Source organism: Equus przewalskii, chromosome 12 (assembly GCF_037783145.1).
Source record: "Equus przewalskii isolate Varuska chromosome 12, EquPr2, whole genome shotgun sequence".
Classification (NCBI taxonomy): Eukaryota; Metazoa; Chordata; class Mammalia; order Perissodactyla; family Equidae; genus Equus; species Equus przewalskii.
Genome location: NC_091842.1, coordinates 37910694 through 37928337, shown reverse-complemented (window position 1 = coordinate 37928337; position 17644 = coordinate 37910694). Strand labels below are relative to the sequence as shown.

Here is a 17644-nt window from a genome sequence, read left to right as displayed (position 1 = left end):
CTCAGAGAATCTGTGGGTTAGGAGTTTGGACCAGGGTGATGGTTCATTTTAGGTGTCAACTTGGCTGGGCCACGGTGCCATAGGTGCATTCAGACATTATTCTGAGTGTTCCTGTGAGGGCGTTTTTGGATGAGATTCACACTAAATCGGTGGATTTTGAGTCAAGCAGGCTGCCCTCCATAATGTGGGTGGGCCTCGTCCAATCATTTGAAGGCTTGACTGGCACAGAAGACCTGTCCCAAGGAAGAGGGAATTCTGCAGCAGAAGGCCTTTAGATACGAACGGCATACAACCAATAGGATATATGTGTATATAGAAAGACATTTATTTTAAGGAATTAGCTCATACAATTATGGAGGCTGGTAAGTCTAAAATCTGCAAGGTGGGCCAGCAGGCTACAGACCCAGGAAAGATGACTCCCACATCCAAATAAGAAAGGTGTTAAAGGACTTGGGGCCATGTGTCTAAAACCAACACAGTATGCCATCTGGATACAAATTATTTGCATTTCTCTCACCTGCAAAATACACTTGACTCTCCTAAGACCCACCCCCTCCCCCAAAATACCTTCCACTACAATATCAGGCTTGGCTTGAGGCCAAGGATCTCATAAACCTTATTTAAGGTCCAGATGTGGATGAGGATGCTTGAGTTTGGTTCCTTGGACATCATTTCTCTAGAACTGAAGACTTGTGAACTAAAGAGACAAGTTCTCTGCACCCCCCTCCACTCCCCGCCAACATGCAATGATGAGACAGGCATAGGATAACTGTAATGGGAATTCCTATTCAAAAAGGGGAAATCAGAGCAGTCAGTAGCCCATTGCAATTCTGAAATTCAGCGTGATATATGATGCCCATTTCTTGATTTGAGTTCAAAACGATTCTTGGGAATGATTTTTGTGGCTTTTAGCTCCATCCTCTGAGATCTTGGTTCTAATCTTTGTTACCCTCCCCCTTGCCCCATAAAAAATAGCCCATCTTTGCAGTTGAATAGATTTCTCAACTTGCTTTCTGTCCGTAGAAGTCTGAGGATCCAAAGGACTCTTTTCATTAGTACTGTCTTGGTTCCTTTTAGTTCAAGCTGGTACAATTACTTGAAGAACTTTGTGGATTTCTTGTGTGTCAACTCATCTATTTTTAGACCAAAGCTACACACACAAATCTCTTTGAGATAAATCCTTCTATACTCGAGGCACCACCTTAAATATTTCTGAGATTTTAACAAATGGATTTTCAGTCACACTACTGGCTTCATCTTTCCTCTGAGACAGGCATCGTGTTCTGATAATCCGGAATTGATCTGTGCCCTTTCTTACTTTGAGTGCCCTTTGCTGGCTGGAAAGATTGTCCTGGGTCCTTTATATTTACTCCAAATTTTACCCCCAAATGGTGCCATTTATTCCTTAGTTGACCTCTGTTCTTGCTCAGTTTATTATAGGTGGCTGGAAGATCCCAGGTGGCATGTTCAAACTCCATCTGGAAATCTCCTTGGATGCATCACTGAGTTCATTCAGTACATTTCCAGTGTCCACATTACTGCAGCCGGCAGTGTTGTCAAGCTTTCTTACACCACATGACAAGGAACTCCTTTGTCTTCCTCTTCCAATAATGTCTTCCTTCTTGCCCTCACTAACTCTTTCCTCGAGGCCTGTCACTTGTTTACTGCTCCCACCCAATTGTTCATGTTAAAAACCTGCATATCGTCTTTGCTTTGTTCTTCTTTCTCACCTGCCACACCAAGTCACCAAGACCTGTCAAATTAGCATCTTAAATACTTCTTGAATCTGTCCACTTCTTTTCATTTCCATTGACACCTCTCGTCTCTCTCTTTAATAGGTATCAGCTGTGGAGCTGTCTTCCAGCCAGTGTTCCTTGTAAAGCACAGCCCTGGTCACTCCAGTGCATAAATCTCATCACCCTTGGGATAACACTCAAACCCCTTCTCGGGGCTTATGAGGCCCAGCCTCACTTCAAGCCACCCCCCACTTCTATTCTCCAGCCGTTCTGAACTTCTCTTTTCTCTGACACAGCTGGGGATTGGGGCTTCCGCATATGAACTTTGGGGGCCTACAAACATTCAGTCCCTAGCAGCCTTTGAGTCGACTCCTCCCTCTGCTGGGAACACTCTTCCTTTCCTTCTCCAAGTGATCTCAGTTCAGATATTGCTTCCTCCAGGAAGCCTTCCCTGACTATACACCCCCGTCCCCAAGTCTGGGTTAGGTGTCCTGCTGGTGCTCAGCTTTACTCTCTGTGTGGATTCCCTTTCTAGTCCTTGTTTTCATTGTCACAGAACTTTATCTTACTTCCCACCGGATCTGAGCCCGGGGCCCAGCACATAATGTGCCCTCATTAACTCTATGAATAAATGAAATCATGGCTGCTGCTTCTTGGCCAAGCCCACTCACGAGACGACAACTCTGACCCACTTTCAAGAACTAGCTTGAAACCCTCCTGTATTTGCTTTCTGGGCTGGGGGCGTGTGTGTGTAGAAAATTGTCTTCTAGGCAGAAAAATGCTTTAAAAACGGAATAGGCGAGCACTTGTGTAAATCATTAATAAATCTGTTTACTATTTTTATTTGCATTAGATATCAAATTAAATATTGCATTAAGTGAGTTAAATATTAATATTGCATTAAATATATATTATATTTTAAAAATTAAGTACTAGATGCTCTTTCTCAGAGTTGGATTATGAAGGCTTCAGTGCCATCAGCCCGCCGTGAGCTGTGTGTAGTTGTTTTCTCTGACACTGATGATTTCTCAGAGCCCACAGGCATAAGGGAGAGGGTGAGAGGCCATCGGGGCCTGCGATGGGTCGTGTGGTCGGGAGGGCAGCATGGCACAGTGAGAGGTGATGTCCGGTGGCAGGAGGAGAGAGGAAAGGAGAGGAGGAGGGGAGATATATAATTTATTGCACACTTGTTATTTGCCATGCATTGTCCTAAGCAATTTACATGGATTATCTCATTTAATTCTATTAGCGACAAATGAAGTAGGTACAGTTATTATTCTGCCTCACACAGGTGAAAACGGAGTCTCAAAGAGATCGGGAGATGTGAGCAAGCCCTCATAGCCTTGAGGGGCCGTAGCAGGCAGTATGACTCACATTTTAAACTATGATCCTCTATTGCTTCTTGAAGGAGGTGCTTTCAAGTTGCTACAAATTGACACATGGTTTTAAGGACTTTTAAATTTTGGCTATCTTTATTCCTAACAACTGGAAATGATAGAATTTAGACCTATCCATTCATCTACTCACCCACCCATTTATCGATTCATCCACTCAACCACATTTTTCATCCACCCACCCATCCATCCATACATCCGTGCATCCATCCATCATCCATCCATCTGTGCATCCATCCATGCATCCATCCATCCGTCCACCCGTCCATCCACCTATCCATCCACCCATCCATCCACCCATCCATCCACCCACCCACCCACCCATCCATCCATCCATCCATCCATCCATCCACCCACCCACCCATCCATCCATCCATCCATCCACCCATCCACCCACCCATCCACGCACCCATGCACCCATCCACCCATCCATCCCTCCTTCCCTCCCTCCTTCCCTCCTTCTCTCCTTCTCTCTCTCTATGCAACCATCCATTCCTCCATCCATCCATCCCTCCTGCTGATTCTTATCAAGCTCCTGATGGGTACCAGGAATGACCAGGTCTGGGAATCTAATGGAGAACAAGGCAGATATAATCCCTATGCTAATGGATCTCATATTCTTGTGGCAGAAGCCAGGACGGCCTGGCTTTTGATATCCCAGACTCTTTCCCTTGCACCAAGATGCTTCCACACCCTGAACTGCTCTTTGCCCATGTGGCGTATCCCATATCTTGTGCTTCTGAAGAGCCAGGACAGGGTGTGGTGCTGACCATGCCCTGACATCTTGATGACTTTCTCAGAGTGACCCTGATCAACATCTTTTCCCAATGATGGGTCCCCACATGTTAGGCAGTAATATCGTATGCTCTGTTGTGTCCCAGTGCTCAGAGGCCACATGTGGATGTGCATTGGAGTCTAGGGCAGATGTGACCCTGGGTCTTTAGGTAGGACCCTTGTCCCCTGTGTTAAGGGCCCATCCACATCTCTGACCAGCTGCTCCCTGTGCCACCTGCATGGCAGATACAGCTTACCTATTCACGTGCGTTCCAAGGCTCCATCACACCCCTATGCAGTGTGATGGGGCCATGTGGGGTCCTAAGGAGATTTTGACATAGAGAAAGAAACAGCACCTTGCTAGACCAACTCGTAAGGTCTTCCAGATCCCTAAATTCATACGTCATTCAGACTTCTCACCTGAATCCCATACTGACATGTCCAGCCACTTTCTTGACCACTCTAAAGGGGTATTGCAAGGACATCTCAAATGTCGCATTCCATTGAACACTTTCTTACTCTCCCCCAAAGCTTCCTTTCCCCCCACGTCATCCCCAGATCAATAATCAGCATCGCCGTCCACCAGAAATGCAAGCCAGGAAATGAGAGGTCATGATATTCTTCTGGTCTCCCGACCTCCAACACACACACACGCACGCACACACACACACACACAGATACGCGCGCGCGCGCACACACACACACACACACCCCAGCATGTCCTCTTGATTCTATCTCCAAAATACTTCTTGACTCTGTCTCCTCTTCTCCATCCCCTCCGCGGCCACCTTAGTTCCCACTTCCGTCACCTTTTGCAGGAACCCAGGAGCCTCCTGACTAAGCCTTTTCTGCTCTTGCTCTGTCTGAACGGTTCTCCATATCATGTCCAGCGACTTCCTATTGCACTTGGAGAAACTCCAGGCTCCCAACTTACCCTGGATCCCACGGCCGCTTTGACACCGTGCCCGCTGTCCCTCCAGCATTCCCTCACCCCATAGCACCTTGCAGCCTGTTCTGTCCCCCGACTAGAATGCAAGATGCAGGGGGCGGGAGCTGCTGCAGGCTCACCCTGGGTCACCAGTTCCCGGAGCACAGTGCAGGGACACACCAGGCCCCAGGACATAGTGGTGGAGCGAATGAAGGGACGAATGAGGAGCCAGGGTGACAGGGCAGGTAATGTTCCTTCTAGATTGGGGGTTTTCTTATTTGTAAGGTTGCACACTTTGGGATTTAAGAGTCAGGTAAAACCTTGATCCCCTTCTTCCTGTGTCCGTGCTGTGGCAGACACAGAACTCTCCTTCCAGAAAGGACTCGTGACCCAGCTGTGAACGGTGTGGGCGGATGACAGCCTCCAGCTGTTAATGCCTCAGGCCTACCTCAGCTCTTGAGCTGCCCTGCTCTTGTCAGGTCGGCCCCAGCCAGTGACTATAAGACTGTGGTCCCGGGTCCTGGCCGTTTCTGTGTGATGTGGGATTTCTCTAATGGGCAGCCCTGGCTCTGGAGTCCCCTGTGAGCTGCCAGGAATGGTTAGGTCCGCATCCATGTCTGACGGCTCCCCCTGCCCAGTCTTGCTTCCTCCCGTTTCCTTTCACAGCTTGGATCAATGTCCTGTGGCTGCTATCAAAAATGATCATGAACGTAGTGCCTTAAAACGACAGTCATTCATCCCCTCACAGTTCTGGAGGCAGAATCAAGGTGTGGCAGGGCTGTGGTCCCTCTGAAAGCTCCAGGGGAGGGTCCTTCCTGCCCCTTCCAGCTGCTGGCGGCTCCTGGTGCTCCCTGGCTTGGGGCCACGTCACTGCAGTCTCTACCTCTGTCCTCACGTGGCCTCCTCCGTCTGTGTCTGTCATGTCTCAAGTCTCCCTTCCTTTTCTCTTCTAAGGACACCGTCTTTGCTTTTCAGGCCCTCCCTGGTCCAGTGTGACCTCATCTTACCTCGATGACACCTGCAAAGACTCATTTCCCAAATAAGACCCCATTCACAAATTCTAGGGGGTTTTGAATCTATCTTTTGGGGGACACTATTCAGCTCCCTGCTCAAGGGTGACTCCCCGGCAAACCTTTTGCTTCCCGAACTCCACCTGGGCGTCTGCTTTTGGAAAACCTAGCTGACCCGCTTCCTTCCCTCATCTGGAGTGTTCCGGTCCTTGCATCTCTCTTTGCTGTCTCACTTCTGCTTCAATATTTGAGTTTTGCCTCTCTGCGTTGCTTGGAAGCCACCTGAGGGCAAGTGTGTGTCCTTCCGTACGATTCCAAGTGCCATCTCCCATTTATATGAGCGAATCAGTGGACTAGAGAGGTCTTGGAATCAGAATCAGACAAAGCAGGTATGAATCCCAGCTCATGGACTACTGGGTACCTGGTATGCTTTTTTTTTTTTTTTTTTTTGGTGAGGAAGATTGGCCCGGAGCTAACATCTGTTGCCAATCTTCCTCTTTTTTTCTCCCCAAAGCCCTAGGATATACAACTATGTACATAGTTGTAAGTCCTTCTAGTTCTTCTATGTGGGATGCCGCCATAGCATGGCTTAATGACTGGTGTGTAGGTCCGTGCCCAGGACCCTAACTGGCAAACCCCAGGCCTCCAAAGCGGATCATGCAAACTTAACCGCTCAGCCATGGGGCCCCGAGAATTAAATGTTTAAATTCCTGTGTAATGGGGTGGAATTCACCACTGTCTCCTCTACACCATTACAACCCCTTCTGTCTCTTAGGGGGCCTGTAAGTTCCTTTGAAAAGGTGGGGGAGGGGCACGTGGAGAAGTTCCGTTGGGGCCCTGCAAAGGCTCAGGGGACCAGTAGGAACCCTCCTGGACCATCCACGGTCTTTGGGCAGCTGCTGCTGCTGGTGGAAGGCTCTTTCCACATGGTGATGTGCACCGTCGGCCGGGCTCCTCATCCTGGGTGCTGCGATCTTCTCTCCAAGGGCGAGGATGGCCTATCGGCGTTGGTTTGGCAGCTTTCTCTGGATAGCAAAAAGGCTGAACACCGTTTCTTTCTCTCTTCACTCCTGCTAGAGTTATCCTAATCCTCCCTAAGGCAAGGAGGAGGCCTCTGACTGATGCAAAGTCTTACATAAGGAAGGGCACAAAGGAAAAGCATAAAGATTAATCCAAGTTCTAATCCCATGGCAGGAGCAAAGTGTGTCACCTGCCTGGGCATCATGCAGCAGCTATTATGAATATCACTGCTTGATCTCCCAATGTTACTGTACTTGTCGTCGGGATGGGGGGGGCGGGTGACGGGACAGGCTGAGATGTCAAGGTGGAAATTCTGCTCACGAAACAGATAGCAAGGAAAGGTGTGTGTGCAGAAGTACCCTGTTTCTCATCTTTTCTCTACCAGGGAGAGGGAGAAGCTGCAGGCGAGTGGGGGCGTTTCCGAGGGACTCCCGTGGTTTTGCATTATTGGTGGGCTTTCCAGGAGCTTGAAGGCTGGAGAGGAAAAGAGAAAGTCAGCCTGGAGGTGGCTTGACCGCACCACGGTCTTTCTGTTTGCGAGGTGGTTTGAGCCGAGGATGGCTCCATCTTTAAGAGTCGTGCATATGGAGCTGGCCCGGTGGCGCAGCGGTTAAGTGCGCATGTTCTGCTTTGGCAGTCCGGGGTTCGCCGGTTCGGATCCCGGGTGCAGACATGGCACCACTTGGCATGCCATGCTGTGGTAGGCGTCCCACAAAGAAAGTAGAGGAAGATGGGCACCGATGTTAGCTCAGGGCCACTCTTCCCCAGCAAAAAGACGAGGGTTGGCAGTAGCTCAGGGCTAATCTTCCTCAAAAAAAAAAAAAAAAAAAAAAAAAAGAGTGGCTTGTAGAGAAGCAACGTTTGAGCTTTGAGTGTGATGGGTCGCTGAGTGCGAAGTGCAATTAGAGACATGATGATGATTCTGCTCTGAGCTGTTGTCTGCCCCTCCTCCCTCTTCCCTTCTCTTCCTCCCTCTCCACTCCTTCCTTCTCCTTAAGGCACTCGTGTTCCCAGACACGGAGAGCAGAGGGGGTGGGCCAGGAGACCAGTGGGCCTGCAGGGAGGGAAGGCCCCTCATTATTGTACCGGGCGCTGTTCAGAATTAGAACTTCGGGCCCCTCAGCTCCTGCGGCAGCCGACCAGGCTCTGATGAAAGTTTCACGCGGTTTTTCTCTTCCCTTTTAAGCCTGTCGGGACATTTTGAGCAGAGCAGAAAGGGGTAGAGTTCGCCTTAATCCTTCTCTGTCCCATATTTCTGCCTTTAAGTGGATCTGAGCGCGAGCCTTGTAATTATCTCAAAAATAGACCCGATAGCCAGGCTTCTTTTAGGGGGTTTCCTCGGCGGGGTCTGATGAAATGGCGCGGCGAGGAGCAGAGAGCCCGTTGGCAGGGCGGATGGATGGCCCTGCGTCTGTTAATCTCACATTTCATCTCGGTTTAAGCAGTCTCTGAGCTCATTAATTGTCTTTCTGAGAAGGGCCAGGCATTTATCTTGGAGAGCCATCTAGCTTCGCTGAGTTCATCCAGCCTGAAGAGAAGGGAAGGGACAGACCGTAGCTGGGTTTTACTGAACAAGAGATCACGGGTTACATAGGGTGACGGCTCTTGATCTGTTTTGCCTGATTGCTCACCAGAAAGCATGTACTGAATGCTGCCCCACCAGTGGCATATGAGAGTGTCACCTCCCCACGCTGTCACGGCAATAAAGATCTCCTGTTTCCTCCCGACACAGGTAGAATTCTGTCGACATCCACGTCGTACAAACAAACATAAAAGAAACCCAGAGAGCCACCTAACGTCCACAGAGCACCTGTCTGTTTTTACAAAAACAGATACACGGTAATTCAAATTTTACGAGAAGGATAAAGCAAAATGACTCTTTATACATTGTGATTTTTCTTTTTTAACCATTCAGTCCCTCTGACGCATTTAAAATAGATTTTGAGTGTCGATGACTAGGGGAATAGTTAAATAAATTGTGGTGCATCTTTTGTATGGAATTCTACGCAGCTGTTAAAAGAAGAAATGATGGCTCCACATGAGGGGTTCTCAGCTAGTGGTTCCCTGGGGGGACCCTTGTCTGGAGACATTTTTGCTTGTCACAATTTGGAGGGAGGATATGGTACTGTCCTCTGGTGGGTAGGGGCCAAGGATGCTGCTAAACATCCTACAATGCATAAGATGGCCCCCTCTCAACAAGGAGTTATCCAGTCCAAATTTCCAACAGTGCCGAAATCGAGAAACCCAATGCGACATGAATGATCTGGAAAAGATAGTCACCCTCCATTGATAAGTTTATAAAAAGCAAGTGTTGCAGATCAATATCTATAGCTCTGATCCATTTTTTTAGAGTATCTTGGCGTGTATGTATGTTATATAGGCAGGTATGTTTGTACACGTTTACGAAAAAGGCTAGAGGAATACCTGTCAAACTCGTATGGTGATTATTTTTTCAGGGATGAGCTTGGCAAATAGTTGGAACTTTCTTCATTTATAATTCAGAAAAGAGGGGTGGGGAAAATAATATTGATTGGGATTTACATAAATTCAGTTGAGACCCTACCTTTCGAGGATCACACACACTGCGAGATGGGTTTCCACAGGGCAGCACGTTGTCGTAAAGAGCATCTGTTGCATTTCAAGGGTCTGTTCTCTGAAGCTGAGCCGGATGAATGCTATAAACGAGATTTTTATAGGAGACTCTTTCTTTTCATTGCCCTGTGTCTGCCATTCCTTACAGTCGAGCTTGGCAATGCTAGGTTTTTATTTCTTAAGCAAACAAAGCAAAACGAAACTCCTAATGTGGGGGAGTAAATGGCTCCAAGTGGTTAAAGATGCATAAAAATTCTTTAAAACCACTTCATGGCATGCTGAGATGACCAACACCCAGGAAAACAACGGCTGTGGAATATTTCATTTTGAACCAAATTGTCCTGCCCGTCCATCTCCTCTTGCTTTCAGCCAAATTGTTTTCAGCCACACAAAGAGACGCGTCCAGAAGCCTTTGAAGAGTCTATTATTATGTAATTATTCTGCAATAACCAGACCGGAAGGAGAGAGAGCAGCGCGAGAGACGCAGCTGCAGCGGACCACCAGGGACTGAACATGGGGATGAGCAAGAGGAGGCGCCCAGGACTCAGGCTCATGGGCTGGGAGCACCGGAATGGCCTTCTGGGAGCCAGGAGAGGAAGAAGGCGCAGCTGGTGCGAAGGGGAGAGCTTGGCTTGGGCCGTGTGGAGTGGAAACGTCCGTGGCCCGCCCACATGGAGAGTGCGAGAGGACAGTCCATTCTGTGGGGTCGGGAGCTCAGGAGGGCAGTCAGGACTGGACACGCACGCCTCCTACAGGAGGTGGGAATTGTGGTCTGTGTGGCACAGTAAATGGTCCCAAGGGCAGGCGAGTAGGAGGCACGCGGGGCGGATTCGTAGAGGATGCTGGCGTTCCTGGAAGAGGCGCAGAGAAAGGATGCTAAAGGGGGAAGCGCTTTGGGAATAGAGGTCAGAAAGGGGGCAGACAGAGCTTTAAGAAGGGAGTGGAGGCCTCCGGGCAGGGCGAGAACGGGGAGCGGGCCGTGGTTGAGCTGTAAAGCTGGCTGGGGCATCGAGGGCATCAGGGAGTAAAAGAGAGAAGCCCAGAGCTCACCCTCGGCTTCAGAGCTGCAGCCTTGCCTGTATTTTACGATTCCCTGATTCCCATCTGCTCCTCCCTCAGACGGTCAGTGCCATCGGGGGTCTGGTCCATTTGGGCTCCCTAGTGTATCTCTCGTGTTGAGCCCAGTTCTGGAGGGCGGATGGAAAGAAGCAAAGAGAACAGAGCTGTTGTAGTTTGTAAAGGGGATGAGGGAGCAAGGAAGAGAGGGGCGAGATGTGGATCCGTTCCTGGGCCCGGAGAAGAGCCTGGGGTGAGGCCTTTGGAGGAGAAGCAGCTGCTCCTTCGGGAGTTAATCCAGCATTTTCTCCATGAGGACCTGCTTCCAAATTGTGGCTCCAGCTCAGAGTCACACCCCCGGCGATTTCTCTTTACATGATGGTCTGTGCTGGCTGGCCCCAGCCCGTGTCCGCGGTTAATCTGTGGGCTTGACCGACGATGATAATAAACAGGCTAATAGCAGGTCTTCACACTCAGGCCTCTGCCCGGCGCTGTGCTGACCCGGGCCCGCCGTCTCTCCTTTCGTCCCCACGCCCACCTGTGAAGCAGGATGAGACTCAGCAAGGGGTGCGGGTGGGAGGCGGGGGTCGAATGTTGTCTTTCCCGACGGTCAGGTCTGCTGGGCAGAGACCTTGGGCAGCATCCATCTCTTTGTCTTGAAGGTGTCGGTCGGTCCACCCCACAGGGGCTCCCTTTTGTGAGGGGAGGAGCTGAGGGCTGAGCAGCTGGGGTGCTTGGCCATGTGTAGGTCCCTGTGGACAGGAGGGGACACCTCAACTCCCAGGGGCCTGAGATCTGAGAATCCTCGTAGCATGAGGTCTTTCTGGGTCAGCGAGGGTCTCTGTGGATGCCCACTGGAAATCCTAGCTTGGGGTCTGAGGTGCTTTCAGGAAGGAATAAATCCCTGCGCCCCTATTTGGGGCTATTGAGCTGACTATGGTGTGACTTTTGGTTCTGTGAACATGTGCTGAAGATCTTCCTGTGGCTTCCCAACTTGCTTAGAAAAACATCCCAAGTCTGTATGTCGGCCTTCAAGGCCAAATGTGGTCTGGTCCCTGCCTGCTGTCCTGATGCTGGCTGCCACCAGCTACTCTGGCCTTTCTGCTGGCCCTCGTCCGCTTGTGCCTGCCCCAGGGCCTTTGAACCTGCCCAAGGCCTGTTCCTATGTTGAAAATACTCACTCCAGATATGTCTGGCTCCTTCTTGTCATTCAGCTTTCAACTCTCCCTGACCCTCAATGTATATCCATCATTCTCCACCCATAACTCGTTTTGTTATCACCAATGGGCTTATCACTATCTGATATTATCTTCATTTATTAGTTATTTGTTACCTTCCTTATTTGCTATGTTCTTCCTTATTTGCTATGGTAAGCAGGGACTTACCATCTTGTATATTGTTAAAAACACAAAGCCTACCACAGCCCCTGGGGCCTGACATACTCAATGACCATTTTTGGAGTGAGTGAGTCAAATATTTCTTTGCAAGGAACGTAGTTATTTTGTCTAGGAGAAAAATAGAGTAAAAGTAATGGTTTCAATGCAAAACTCACCATTTCTTGTCTTTGTCTTTGTTTTATGCAGGATCTCCTGTCCCTGGCGTACAGCCTGGTCGAGGGTCAGGTAAGTACTCATTTTGTCCTAATTTAGGATTTTTGTTAAGTATAGTGGAAATGAAGGAGGTAGGAGAGTCTCCTGTGCAAAATCACCCCAGCCACATAGGGGGCATGGCTAAGGAGGGGGTGGGCATAGCCAGCGCTGATAGCCTATAGTTTTCTTAATGTTGCCTCCCTTAATGGAGGAGCTCCTGGGCATCACTGGTGCATACTTATCACCAGGCACAATGCTGTGCCCAAGGCAGACATCTCTAATCAACCACAGCACAATTCAACCCTCATATAGAACAGTCACTATGAATGGATCTGGGGAAGGCTGATGAGGTGCAACTTGCTTGGGTAGCTTTAATGTGTGAGCTGTAGAAATGAGGTCGGTTTTGCCAGGGGTGGGTGGGTGTGTGGGTGGTTAGACGGCTTCTTATTAGGAAGGATGAGCGTGGTCATGAGGATGGGAATCATTTCCTTTGCCTCCTTCTCATCATTCAGCTTTGATGGTGAATGGAGGGAGCCAATTTTCCAGCATCACACCACGTTTTTATTAGCATTGAAGCCACCAGAGCTTGGCCATGTAAGAGTATAATTGAACCAAACGGATCTATACCTTGGGGCCATGCAGTTTTTTTTTTTTTATTGATTCCAACTCTACATTATTATTGTTGCTTAATGAGGAATTAATGTAATTTCTAATGAAGCCACATGGCCCTCGGATAGATGAAGTAAGGTTTTATTTCCCTCGTGTTGCTGTATCCTCTCTTCAATTAAAACCCGGGTAGGAAAATTAATACAAATGTGAGATTTTTTTTTTTTCTGAGATTAGTGTCAAGACAGCAGCTTTTTATTACACGTGTAAATTTCCCGTGTGATGAGGTTGGAGGGGTGTGTGGCTGGCCCTTGAATGGACTGGAGGTGGTTTTGGTGACAAAGGAAGCGTCAGGGTCCCTGTCCTTTGAGTGGTGATCTGTGCTCCCACTGCCCCTTCTCCTCCTGCGGCGGCACTGTCCGTGGGAGCGCCCCTCCCCGGTCGCCTGCTGTTGGCTGCCAGTTGTGAGTTGAAGCATTTGAGTAGCTGCGCTTCTTAAAAATAATTTGTTGAGGTTAAATTCACGTAACACAAAATTAACCATTTTAAAGAAACAATTTAGCAGCATTTGGTCCATGCACAACGTTGTGCAACCACCACATCTATGCAGGTCCAAAACTTTTTTATGACCCCAAAAGGAGACCCTGTTAGCAGTCCCTCCTCATTCCCCCCGCCCCCCAGCCTCTGGCGACCACTCCTCTGCTTTCTGTCTCTGTAGATTTCCCTTTTCTGGAATTTCCTAGAAATGGAATCAAACAATATGTGGCCTTTTGTGTCTGGTTTCTTTCACTCAGCGTGGTGTTTATGAGGTTCATCCGCATTGTAGCGTGTGTCAGAACTTTGTTCCTTTTATGGCTGCATAATATTCCATCGTACAGATGGGCCGCATTTGTTCATCCATCCATCTGTTGGTGGACACTTGAGTCGTTTCTGCCGTTTGCCTGTTGTGGACAGAGCTGCTGTGCATATGCGTGTGCAAGAATTTGGACACCTGTTTTCAGTTCTCCGGGGTACACCCTTCGGAGTGGCATCATGGGATCTTATAGTAATTCTGTGTTTAACTTTTTGAGGAACTCCCCAACAGTTCCCTCCTTTCAACGAGAGGAAACTGAGACTCAGCGAGGTCTCTCCAGTGTGTGCTGGGGTTCGGAGCCAAGATAATGATAACAATTTGTTGGGTATCGGCTGTGAGCCACACGATAACACTTGTATTAGCCTCACTCTCCACAGCATCTACATCTTATCATCCCCCCTTTCTCTACCATGGGTGGGGCGGTGCTGAAGCTCAGAGAGTTGAGGCAACCTGCCCTCAGTCACACAGCTTATAAGTGTCAGAGCTGGGATTTGAGTCCAGGTCTGTGCATCTCCGCACATCTTCTTGCTGTGACTTCTCCAGACTCCCCCAGGCATCCACATTTTCCATACCAGTGTGGTGCTTGATTTTTTTTTTTTTTAAAACCTCATTACCATTCTGGCTTTTCTGGACCCACATAGCCCCCAGAGTATCTTGAGATGCTAGAAAGTTCTAAGTCAGTTGTGAGAAAATGGGAATTCTTCTTCGGGGTAATGGCATTCCGTTTTTCTTCCTTCCTAGTGGTTTAGGAACCAGCACATTTGCAAAACAGATGATCTGGTGTCTACGGTCAACGTGATTATTGTTTTTAACCAGCGTCGCATTCTGCCTTCTCAGTACTTTGGGTGACGTCCAAATCTGTCGTGTGGCATTGTTTGTCCTTCTTTCTCCCTAGAGGGATGTTCCACAAAACTGGACAGGGGGTCTGGGTCCCTAGTGTTGCTGGCCACCCAGGAAGCTGGAAAAGGGGTGCTTCTCAGGTGAGAGAGAGAAGAGGGTGATGAAGGTGGTGTGAGGGGTGGGGGGTCCCACCCTGGGGAGTCCCTGGCTCCCCAGGCACCAAGCCGTTAAAACTCTGCTGGAAAGTAACTTCCCGGGGCCTGCCCTCCCCCCAGGACCCCTCTCCTGAGCGTGATAAAGCAGGAAGGGGAGCTGGGCCCTAGTTACACCTGCTCCGTGCCCAGGTTTCAATGGCAGTAATTCTCTGACCTTTTAAAATGCATAAATCTCCTTGGCAGTGGCATATTTCTCAAGCTTAGCTTGGAGTGGAGGCCGGGGCGCTGGGAGACACAGCCATACCAAGGAGAAGATTGATGAACCCCGGGGGGTCTTTTCTGGAAACCTGCCATGCCCACGGCCCCACTCAGGGCGGTTCGAGTAGAAAAAAGAGTGTTTTTGGCCAGAGTGTGAGTCCTTGCGTCGCCTCCCAGATGGATGAAAGCAGGCAGGCTGTTTTTCAGATTGCAATGGATTTATTCCTTTGATCACCTGCCGTCCTCCGCCTCCTCCCTGAGTCTGACGGATGCCCTGTTCTCATATCTCCCTCAGTCTCCGTCACAGGGAACACGGGGTGAGAATCCTATTATCACGGGCTCTTTGCCTCCCTTCCAGCACCCCAGGGAGCATAATAACTGTGCTCCCTGTGGTCGGCGGGTCCCTTCTTTTTATCCTTTCCTTCCTCCTGCTCCAGAGCAAGAGGTGTGGGAGAGCCCAGAGAAAAGAGTCTGGCGTTTCTCAAACATCTACTGCATGCCGGGTGGACCCCCCTCCCCAAAATAAAGGTTATTATTAAACCCATTTGCAGGTAGGGAGCCTGTTGCTCAGAGAGGCAAATAACCAACCCAGGTCACCTAGCTCACTGGAGGCAGGACAAGGATTACAATCCAGGTTCGAATGACCTCGGAGTATTTGCTCCTTCTGATGCTGCCTCAAGAATGGGGAGAGGCAGTGTGGATACTCCAGTGAGCCCCCTTCCCAACGTCCACACTCCTCACTGATTTCTCAGACCCGTCTGGGCTGGGCCTCAGCTCCTTCCGTCAGCGGTGTGTAAATTCACAGTGCCCTCCCCGTTCGAGAGGCTGGGACGGGCTTCCCAGCGATCGTTTCCTAACAGAAGGAATGCTCTCCCTGCTCAGCAAGTGTCAGTTCATAATTGCCGGTGTAATTAGAGCAGGATTTACCATCTGTGCCTCCACGGATGCTGCGCGGCTGTCTGCATAGGTAGCTCTGGCTTAGAAGGATGTCTGGCTGCCCAAGGAACCATGGTGTCCTCAGGGCCTCGTGGAACCACGCGGAATCACCTGCCCGAAGGACCCAGGCAGATCCAGGGGCTTCCCGTAGTTCCGAGAATAACAGCCCGACATCAGCGGGCTCCCAGGCGCCTTTCTGACCTTGCCTCTCCCGCCCCCTGATCCCGTGGGCTCTCAGACCCAATGTCACCGCCTTGTGGGAGCCTCTGGACGACTGGTCAGCGTATCGGCATCTCTTCTGCCCCAAACATGCTCTTTTCCTTTGCTCTATTTTATCTTCCTCACGGCACTTAGCATATCTGAAATAATATTCTTCTCTTGATCTTATGTTTATTTACTTGATTCTCTTTTACTAAAAATATAAGCTCCTCAAGAGCCACGTCTTGCTTACTCGTTTTCCTGAGTCTTGTTGGCGAAAACTTGAGACCTCAGCTGACACCTTAATACTCCCGTCACACTTCATCACATCCCATTGTTTAACCTCGTGACTTTGTTTTTCTTTTTTTTTTTTTTTGAGGAGGCTTAGCCCTGAGCTAACATCTGCTGCCAATCCTCCTCTTTTTTGCTGAGGAAGACTGGCCCTGAGCTAACATCCATGCCCATCTTCCTCTACTTTATATGTGGGACGCCTACCACAGCATGGCTTGACAAGCGCTGCCATGTCCACACTCGGGATCCGAACCAGCGAACCCCGGGCCGCCGAGAAGCAGAATGTGGGCACTTAACCGCTGCGCCACCAGGCCAGACCCGTGCCTTCGTTTTTAATTACTTTGTCCACTTATCCTTTTTCCTTTGTGTGTGGAGGAGGTCTGTAAATAAGGTCTTCCTAAGAAGAAGTGCCTTAGCTTTTTATTCCATTGGATCCCCAGCACTTGGTGTGATGCTGGTATGGAGTAAACTCTCAAAGCACATTGCATGCATGGGTGGGTGGATGGATGGATGGATGGATGGATGAATAAACGGGCAAGTTGGCAGAAAATTCTGGAGTTTACAACCATCCTCCAAATAAGAGCAACTTTGGCGTTGTTCCATCTGAGATTATTCAAACTCCCCCCCAACCTCCAACAAAAGCATCAGTCAAGTGCTCGTGAATTTCTAAGCATTAGGAACTTATGGTCACAACATGGCTTAAAGCTAATCTCCATTTGTACGTTACTATAGGCTGAGAACATAGCCTGTGTAATGGGAGGACTTCATGAAAGGCTAGCTCGTGCATCATTGCATCACTTTTTGAGATACCCCTTGGACCCTCGTAAAGGTGTGCTGTCAATCTGACAAATCTTATCAATTTTACAACTCAGGAGGCTTGGATCTTTTGTTGCTATCTGAGATGGGTTGGTCGGGGTCTCCTGGAGCTATTAAATTTCTGTCAGTCTCTCATGGTACTGGTTAAAGTTTGTGCTTTTTTAAAAAATATATTTTGAGCCCAAGTCATTTGACTCACAAAGACTATTTATTGACAAGCTTGGTTATGCATTAGCCTTTTATTAATATCAAATGGCCATCTTGAGGTTGGTGAATGCTTCTTGCCTTGGATTTTCCTGAGATCAATGTTGCTTTCCTGTCTGTCTTTAGTTCCCGGGAGCTGGCTACCTCTTTTCATTGTAACTCTTCTTTCTTCATTTCTTTTTGTTGCAAATGTCTCTTGGAAGTAGTCTGGGGATGGATTTTGTTTATTCACTCAGTCTGAGAATCTTAGCCTTTTCATAAAGGAATTTTGTATATTTGCCATGATAGATATGTTTGATCACCTGTCATTAAAAAAAAAAAAGCTTCATTTCTTTTCTCCCTTCTTGGCTCTGTAGATTTCTGTTTGATTCGCTTTGATCTTATGACT

General features: G+C 48.9%; 1 protein-coding gene across 1 annotated transcript in view; it reads left to right on the top strand.

Annotated features, from left to right (window-relative positions):
• RBFOX1 (RNA binding fox-1 homolog 1) overlaps window positions 1-17644 on the top strand; it is a 1988870-nt gene that overhangs the window by 167539 nt on the left and 1803687 nt on the right. The window contains exon 2 of the mRNA XM_070566823.1: window positions 12094-12132. Coding sequence (XP_070422924.1) covers window positions 12094-12132 — 39 coding nt within the window. The remainder of the gene's footprint in view (window positions 1-12093; window positions 12133-17644) is intronic.